The sequence below is a fragment of the Rhincodon typus genome, chromosome 31 (assembly GCF_021869965.1).
Source record: "Rhincodon typus isolate 14 chromosome 31, sRhiTyp1.1, whole genome shotgun sequence".
Classification (NCBI taxonomy): Eukaryota; Metazoa; Chordata; class Chondrichthyes; order Orectolobiformes; family Rhincodontidae; genus Rhincodon; species Rhincodon typus.
Genome location: NC_063362.1, coordinates 10,252,361 through 10,262,253, shown reverse-complemented (window position 1 = coordinate 10,262,253; position 9,893 = coordinate 10,252,361). Strand labels below are relative to the sequence as shown.

Sequence of the window (9,893 nt, the reverse complement as noted above, 5' to 3'; positions counted from 1 at the left end):
TAGCCAGTGATGCCCTCATCCCATGAATGAATAGAGGAAAAAAAAAACTTCCTCTGGAAGTTCATTTCACACATGAGCCACTCTCTATGTAAAAAATTTGCCTGTCATGTCTTTTTTAAATCTTTCTCCTCTCACTTTAAAAATATGCCCTTGGTGTTGAAATCCCTGCGATAGGGTTAGGGTTAGGATTAGCGTTAGGGTTTCCCTGGAGAAAATGCACTTGCCATTCACCTTTTCCATATACCTCATGATTTTATAAATCTCTATAAGATCATCCCTCAACCTCCTACGCTCCAGTAAGAAAATGTACCAACCTATCTAGTATCTCCTTTTGATTCATACCCTCCATTCCTGGCAACACCCTGGTAAATCTTTTCTGAACCCTCTCCAGCTTAATAATATCCTTCCTATAACAGAGTGACCAAAACTGGACACAGTACTCCAGAAGAGGCCTCACCAACATCCTCAACATAACATCCTAGCTCCTGTGCTCAAATGTCTGACCAATGAGAACAAGCATGCTAAATACCTTTTTAACTGCCCTATCAATATATGATGTAAACTTCAAAGAATTATGTACCTGAACCCCTGGTCTCTCTGTTCTACAACACCACCCAAGGCCCTACTTCTAATTGTACAATTCCTGCCCTTTTTGCTTTACCAAAATGCAATACTTCACATTTATTCAAATTAAACTCCATCTGCAAATCTTTAGCCCATTGACCTGATGGATCAAGATCTCTTTGTAATCTTTGATAACTTTCTTCACTGTCCACTACACCAACAATTTTGGTGTCATCTGCAAATGTACCTACCATGCCTTCTGTATTCTCATCCAAATCATTTATATAAATGACCAACAAAAGTGGACCCAGCACTGCTCCCTGTGGAACACCTCTGGTCACAGGCCTCTGGACTGAAAAACGACCCTCTACCACCACTCCCTGTCTCCTGCTGTTATGCTAATTTTGTATCCAATTGGCAAGCTCCCCCTGAAACCCATGTATCTAACTTTACCAATTAGTCTAATTTTTAAGTTACTAATTCTTCTCTCATGTTTGTCTTATAAGTAAATGTTCAGTTGGATTTCTCTGCATTACTACAATGTTAAAAATTCCTTTTCTGTGGAGAGCTGTCAGAGAGAGATGTGTGGAGTCTCAAGGTGGACAGAACATTGTTGTGAGCAATCCTATGAAAACAATGAATTTTAAATATTTCCTTTACTTTTCCTTCAAGTATCTTAGCATGGCAATAGTTTCTAATCCAGAGTAAAAACCAAAAGAACTGCAGATGCTGTAAATCAGGAACAAAATCAAAGTTGCTGGAAAAGCTCAGCAGGTCTGGCAGCATCTGTGAAGGAGAAGACAGAGTTAACGTTTCGGGTCTGATGACCCTTCCTCAGAACTGTTCCTCAGTTCTTCAGTTTCTAATCCAGGCCTGCTAGAATGTTCTTCATCTCCAGCTGACAATTTGTGATGCTTAAGAAGATTATGGTTGGGCTGGGTAATGAGGTGCTGAGTGCTCTCTTAATGCTGAGTCTCGGTTGGTAGTCATGTCAGATACGTGGTATAAATGTCACTCTGAATGCTATAGTCAACACTGAACTGTTCCCTGTAAGTAATCTCATGAGAAAGAGACTCATTAATCAGGAGAACCTTTTTGACCCAGAGGCTGTTTGGAACGTGAAAGATGGAGTGTTTGAGGCAAATACCACAAATGCCCACAGGAGAAAGTTACTATATTGTGTAAGGCTGAAAGGAAGAGAAGGTTAAGCCAAGAATTTGAGGTGAAGTTGGGACTGAATGAACATGTTCAAAGTGTAACCTCCAAAATAGATTAGTTGGGCAGGGACAAAGATGTGGTTGGACAAGGGCAGTGACATATGGGAACGCCACCACCTTACCAGTCATCGTATCATCTTGGATATATTTCAAAGCTCCTACATCAGCACTGGGTCAACATGCTGGAATTCCTGGATTCCCTTCCACACAGACCACTGTGATTGAAGAAGGCAGCTCACCTTCTGATGAATAACTCAGAATTGTCCATCAATGCTGGTCTTATGAGTGAGTGTTGCACCCTGTGAATTAATGGTTATCATTTTAATGAAGTTGGGCTGAATGGCCTGTTCCTGTGTTGTAAGTACTGTGTAATTTTATTTGATTCTATTTATGATTACACATTACAACATCCAAAAATCATGATACCAGCCTTTCAACTAATTCAGTTGGTCTTCATTTTCTCATGTACTTACCTAACTACCCTTGTCTGAGATGCGAAAGCACTGTTTAAGCAATAGTCTACAATGCAACCTTGTAAAATTACTTCAGATTTTTTTCCATGTCTATCTGTAGAATGTGTAAAACATGATGACTGGAAATTATAAGGAGGATAGTGTAGAACTTCAAATAGGCATATAAATTGGTGGAATTGGGAGAGACATAGCAGATGAAATTCAATGTGCAGAAGTGTGAAATGATTCATTTTGGTTGGAATAACATGGAGAGACGACATTTCTACAGCATAAAAACAATACATTTCCAGTTCACTTCAGTTCCAAAGAGGGATCATATTGGACTCAGTGTTTCTTTCCTGCTGGAGCTGCTGGGATTCTCCAGGACTTCCTGTTTATATTTCAGATCTTCATCTTCTGGAGTAATTTGCTTTTATTTAAACTGATGAGGAGGAAGGGAATGGAAGGTTATAATAATACATTAAAGAAGAATATAGTAGGTACCTTGAAGATGATATCCTCAGCATAGGCTATTGGGCTGAATGGTCTGTTGTTGTGCTGTAAACATTGTATAATCCTAATGCAATTGGGCATCCACCTCAGCTATTCTTTCTTCTTTACTGGCTGAAGAATCACAGAGTTAGAAACTACCCTGGGATTGAACATATTGGATGAAAGGAACTGTTGTGACTAATTTAGTTACAATTTTTAATTAGATAAGGACTTCAAGATTTTAATTAGCAAGAAGGAGAAAGGTGATGGGTTTAGAATGTAAATACGACCTGTACCACACAATGTAATGGGCTGAATGGCCTCCTTCAATGCCTCCATTTTGATGATAAGGACAAAGGAATTTCAAAAATGACATATTGTGTTTCTCCTTTCAGTGTTGTAAATACACAAATGAAAAATGGTGCCACTCCGCTCTATTTGGCCAGTCAGGAAGGACACCTGGAGGCTGTTGAATACCTTGTGAAAGAATGTGGAGCAGATCCACATCTCCGGGCCAATGATGGGATGACTGTGCTCCATTCAGCAGCACAGATGGGACATAACACTGTCATTGTATGGCTGGTAAGTTACAGTCTTGGGGCACCAGGCTAGGTTGAGCCACGCAGGACTAATCAATCGCTATAGCTAGAACTGGCCAGGTTTGTCCTGCCTTTAGTTTAGGTGGTACACGTTGTGTATTCTCACAAGCAAAATCATTCAGATGAATTTTCAATCTGTACCATGTTACCCAATTGTTTCTACCAACTACTGGATAGTGCCCTGAACATAAAACACATTCTTTAGCGTTTTCTGGATTGGAAATTGGAATGGAGCCTAGAATGTTGAGATTAGGAACAACTTGAAGGTTTTCATAGGAAGAGAGGTCAGTGGAAAGTCTTAAAGGAGGGAAGTCCAGAGTGTATCGTTCCAGCAGCTGTACCACTGATGATAGGATAAATTATGAAGTTAGAAGATGGACAAAAGGATGAGCTCGAGAAATGGAGTATTGGCAGTTGGTCCTAGAAGGTAGGGATTACCTGATAACCTATGACGTTGCAATGGAAAGGTTTAAAAGAGTAGACAATAATTTGACAGGGGATCTTAAAAAAAAACAAGAGTGTTGAGTGATGATCAAAAGGTTGTTGGGAATTTTCCCTAGGGGTCTTGTGACTACCCACTCTTGTATCAACCCTCTCACTTTTGTTTTGAGTCAACCACCAACCATGCAGTGCACTGCTGTATGTAATCCCTATCAGCCTTGGTAAGCAGAATATGAGAAGACAGCATTTGAGGGGCAAAACACATATTGGGAAGGTGTCTTCTGTTCCATGAGTTGACGTTCCTTTCTTGTGATGTGTTCTATATTGGGCAATAGTTTAAGAGGCGTTCTTTTCCAGGATCATTGCTTTTTCCAAGTTGAGGGGATTATAGGTTGAGAAAGGGTGTTGAGTCGAATAAGTGCTGATCACTGAGAGTGACAGTACAGAAACCAGTAAGTGAACCCCCAACAGACCTCCTTAGAACCGCAACTTACAAAAATGAAAGAACATAATTACTTGCATTCGCATGGTTCACTCAATAACATCTGATTGAATTGAAATTTGAAAGAGCAATACAGAGTATTAAGGGATGACAGGACATTAATTTGTACCCACGACTGGCCAGATATTGGTCAGTGTCTAATTTTGTTGATATCAATGAGGACGGCATCTAGTGAAGCCCAAGAAATTCAGTGCGGAGAGGACAGCTGATCATCACCGCACGTTCCTGTCCCCTGCACTCCAGATCCTGCTTGTGGACGTTGACAAGGGATCTGAAATAAAACAGAAGAACTGTGGGTGCTGTAAGTCAGGAACAAATACAGAAGTTGCTGGAAAAGCTCAGCAGGTCTGGCAGCATGAATGAAGAAAAATCAGAGTTAATATTTCAGGTCCAGTGACCCTTCCTCAGAACACGGGATCTGTTTACCTTGCTACCTGGTTGGGGTTTTGTATGGGAAACAGAAAAGTAAGAGAAAGGTTGTCAATAAAATCACTTTGGAAAAGGAAACATAAAGGAACATTTGCATTTATTAGATTATGCCATGATTACTGAAGGACTAGGTCTAAATTCCAGTGATTGAAGATTAAGGCATGTTTTCTTTAAGAACAGATTAACGAACAAACACAAAATTGTTGTAATTTTGATATACTTCTCCACGTGAGACCGACAAACTGTTTCTGTTTGGATTATTTAACTAGTTTATGTTTCCTCCCACCTTCTGTGTGCAGGTGAGCTTTTCAGACATTAGTCTATCAGACCAGGACGACGAAGGGGCCACAGCTTTGCACTTTGCTGCCAGTCGAGGACATGCCAAGGTTCTCAGCTGGCTATTGCTACACGGAGGTGAGATTGTCACGGACAACTGGGGTGGCACCCCGTTACACGATGCTGCAGAGAACGGGGAACTAGAGGCAAGTTTTGTAACACTGCATCGATTTGAAGTGTGGAAGCATAACTTGCTGCTTCTCAGTTAAACATCGGAGAGTATTTTCTATGAGCTACTGGATAACCATTCCACAACCCCTCCAAGGCCTACAATTTGTGACTATCAGCTCACCACCAGCATAAACCTGACAATGCACAGGGTCTTTGTGTATCTTGGAAGCACTTTGTCCTGTCACTTGGGGGCAACGACACACAATTAATGCTCGCAACATAAAAATTAAAATTGGAACTGGTGCTAAATATTCAGCTGGTACTGGCATTTCCTGACACAGAGGAAGTGAATCAGTGAAACAAAGAATTGTTCTTTCTTTTAATAGCACGGATAGCAGAACATTTTGTACTCCCCTAGGCTTCCCTTCTCTTTAAAGCTCATGTCCTGTGGCTTAAACCAGGTGAGCTCTGCTCATCTGTGTAGTGCTCCTTGTCACCTGACCTGCCGTTTACTTCCTGCTGCTACCTTGTCAGTGACTGTCATCATGTCCCATGGCAACAGGTGCCTAGACCATAATTGGACAGGTTCAAGTTACATAATATTCCTGGTGGACTAACACTTGGGGAATGACTGTTTTCTGGGAACAGATGTCAGAGAATACATTATAAGTAGTTTGACACCATCCAGGACAAAGCAGCCCCCACTTGATTGGCACTACATCCACAAGCATCCACTCCCTCCGCCACCGACACTCAGTAGCGGCACTGTGTACTATCTATAAGATGCACTGCAGAAATTCACCAAAGATCCTCAGACAGCACCTTCCAAACCCACGACCACTTCCATCTAGAAGGACAAGGGCAGCAGCTATATGGGAACGCCACCACCTCCAAGTTTCCCTCCAAGTCACTCACCGTCCTGACTTGGAAATATATTACCATTCCTTCACTGTCACTGGGTCAGAATCCTGGAATTCCCTCCCTAATAGCATTGTGGGTCAACCCACAGCAGGAGGACTGCAGTGGTTCAAGAAGGCAGCTCACCCCCACCTTCTCAAAGGCAACTAGGGATGGGCAAGGAATGCTGGCCAACCAGTGACGCCCACATCCCACAAATGAATAGAAACAAAAATAAAGAACCCAGAGCATTCTGCATCCCTGTAACAGACAGTGAAATGAAGTCTGGTATTGAAAGTGGAAATGAACACTGTTATAAATGCAGTGAATGACATGGCTCTGGATTACATTGTAGTACAAACGTCACTGCAGACTGTGACCCAAAGCATCATGTGACTCGTTTGAATCACATGACACATAAAACACTTCAGTGAATCACATGATTGTAATGCAGTCAGCCAGGTGGACCTCATAGAATATGAGTTCCCTGACTGGGGCTGTTAACCTGTTCCAATTAGGGAGCCCTGGCTGACATATCATCAGGAGTGTCAGAGGTTCTGTTCACTCTGAGAGCTGTCTCTGAGGGAGCTGGATCAGTGTCAAGGACTCTCCATGTGTAAATAAAGGATGACTTGGTGATGGGATACCAGCCTCTGTCAAGGTATTTCACTGATAGTATCTCACTGCAACCTGTCTTGTGACTCAGTGCCCCTGTTTTTGAATCGTGGGGCAAATGTGACCCCAGTATGAATCACTGTCTAGTCATTTCAAATAGGTAAGAGTTAGGCTCCTGTTTTCATCTAAAATGGAACTGCTTTGAGCATGCAGAAGATTCTCTGGGTAGTTTTGGAGAGCAGAGCAAATATGAGGACCTGCAGAGACAGAACCATCTCCAGCCCCATGCTACTACTACAATTTATGTGGCATCATCAAAGTAGTGATAGGTGTTTCATAGGATTACTAAAATTGACACTGAGCCACAAAAAGAGATAGCAGGACAGATAACCAGAAGTTTATTAAAAGAGGTAGGTTTGAAGGAGCATCTTCAGGGAAGAGAGAAGTAGGGAGGCTATTGAAGGCACCCCTAAATCTTCAGGTCCAGGCAGCTGGAGAGATGGTCACCAGTGGTTAGGCAAACTGAGTCAGCAATGCACAGGAGGTGATTAGCTTTGCAAACCCCAGAGGCTGCTGGTGGGCAAAATCCCAATGCCATTGCAGGGTTGTGGACAGCGGATTCTCTCCCCTGTTCTCCCCGGCCAGTGATATTTGATTGGTTGGATTCTTTATTCACCAAGAAAGTCCTATGATGCTCAGAAGATATTGTCAGCCTCCAAATAAAGTATCACCTGTACCCTTTTAATGATCCAGCCATGGTTATATTTGTGTTAGTACCATAGTGGAGTGGGCAGTTGGCAGATATCTGAACCCAAATTGTCATTAACGGCTGATATATGTCACTAAGCAGAGATAGGCCATTCAGCCCATCAGGCGTATTCCACCATTAAATGAGATCATGGCTGATCTGATAACCCTCAACTCCACTTTCCTACTTGTTCCCTATAACCCTTCATTCCTTACTGTTAAAATGTCCGTAAAATCTTGACGTTTAATATACGTAACGACCTGGCTTCGACAGGCCTCTGTGGTAAAGAGTTATAGAGTCATACAGTTGTACAGCACAGGAACAGAGCCTTCGGTCCAAATCATCCATCCCAACCAGATATCCTAAATTAACATAATCCCATTTGCCAGCATTTGGTCCACATCCCTCTAAACCCTTCTTATTTATGTACCCATCCAGATGCCTTTTAAATGTTGTCAGTTGTACCAGCTTCCACCACTTCCTCTGGCAGCTCACACACCTCCCTCTACATGAAAAAGTTGCCCCTTAGGACCCTTTTAAATCTTTCCCCTCTCACCTTAAACCTGTGCCGTCTGGCTTTGGGCTCCCCTACCCTGGAAAAAAGGGTATTCACCCATTCTATGCCCCTCATAATTTTATAAAGTTCTATAAGGGGCATATAAACAATGTCCACTGCTCTGCCTTCATTAGTCTTTTTTGTTACTTTCCACAGATTCATGTCACTGGGAATCCTTCTAAGCAAAAATCAGTGTTCACCACAATTTCTTTAACAATTGGGCTGATGTTGATTAATCAATCTGCCTGCATTTGCTGGGCAATCTTTGAGAATACCCGTGAAGGTGTTATTCAGTCTTTAATCTTTTGTTTTACAAACCATGGACTGATAGCACACATAGACATTCCTTTATATAACACTGTGCATGTGCGCCATATTAGATTAAGAAATACATAGATAAACAGTACATCTTTTTAAAACCACTAGACAGCAAACCACCTTCTGTACTGCAGGACACCACAACATTTAGAGAGAAGATGAGGCAGATCTGAACATGACCATCAAGAAGTCTACTCTTGTATATTTAAAAGACTAGGTTGTAGGAGGAAAGGGAAACAAAGGGAGACTAGCAGTTCCACAAACATGAGTTTCCTGGGAAACTAAGACAAGATGTTGATGAGATATCACAGTGTGGAGCTAGAGGAGCACAGCAGGCCATGCAGCATCAGAGGAGAAGGAAAGCTGACATTTCAGGTTGGGTCTCTTCTTCAGAAAACGGGTCCTGACCCAAAACATCAACTTTCCTGCTCCTCTAATGCTGCCTGGCCTGCTGTGCTCCTCCAGCTCCATGCTGTGTTATCTCTGACTCCAGCATCGTCAGTTTTGACTATCTCCAAGATGGTGATGAGTCTGGATTCAGCATTTTTAAAGGAAGAGTGTATACATTGCTTTATTAGCAGCAGAAAAGGATCAACGGGTGTAAAAAAAGGTTTTTTTCAAGAAAAGAAAAGGAAATAATGGAAAGTTTCTGGTGGAGAGAAGTTAATTAATAATGTGAGAAAGAGCGCATGATAGATGACAAGTTTTAAGGTGTATAAAACAAAAAAAAAATTATGTTCTAACTCAGATACCATAAATAAATATACCAACAATGCATTACAGTATTCGCCATCACTTTGTCATTTTCTATTATGATTGCAATGGCTGCATTCAATGTATGAAATGTAGATTGAAAATGTGCTTTGTATCTTCTGTTGCTGATCTATCAGAGGATTATCAAACAAGGTGTTGTAACCAAAGTGGTGACATCTATTATACTTTTCCACATGGCCAAATTCTTACTATTTCTATTATTTTACCACAGTGTTGTCAAATCCTAGTGGTCAATGGTGTTGATCTGACTGTTCGTGATCGTGATGGTTACACATCTGCAGATCTAGCTGAGTACAATGGACACAGTCAATGTGCCAAGTACCTCAAGACTGTTGAGAACATGGTAAGCCAAATACAGGAGAGAACTGTTCACAGGGATTTATTTACAAGGGAGTTATTGTGATCAGTGTCACAAAAAAGGGCAGTTCCGGTTTGGAGGACAAATCTGTTGTCCCTCCTTTGTTTCTTATTTTCCTCCAAATAGCAGTAACTTGTATTTAGGTGCAATTTCCAAAACACAGAAGCCTGTTCAATATCTGACTCAACCGTCCATCCTTGAAGTTTGAAATTGCTGATTTAACTTTAAATAATCCGGATGAGATCTTGTTCTGTTTTGAGTGTTCACACTGTGATAAAAAGTGTTTAATGTTTGTCTTATCATTCGGCATTTAATATAGAGTTCTGTGAAGGTGTGATAACAAGATGTAGAGCTGGATGAACACAACAGGCCAAGCAGCATCAGAGGAGCAGGAAAGCTGACGTTTCAGGCCTAGACCCTTCTTCAGTTCTGAACAAGGGTCTAGGCCCGAAACATCAGCTTTCCTGCTCCTTTGATGCTGCTT

At 41.6% G+C, this 9,893-nt stretch overlaps 1 protein-coding gene across 1 annotated transcript in view; it reads left to right on the top strand.

The window, feature by feature from the left end:
- Positions 1-3,126: 3,126 nt before the first annotated feature.
- espn (espin) overlaps positions 3,127-9,893 on the top strand; it is a 117,131-nt gene continuing 110,364 nt past the window's right edge. The window contains exons 1-3 of the mRNA XM_048615097.1: positions 3,127-3,307; positions 4,996-5,178; positions 9,263-9,394. Coding sequence (XP_048471054.1) covers positions 3,137-3,307; positions 4,996-5,178; positions 9,263-9,394 — 486 coding nt within the window. The 5' untranslated portion in view covers positions 3,127-3,136. The remainder of the gene's footprint in view (positions 3,308-4,995; positions 5,179-9,262; positions 9,395-9,893) is intronic.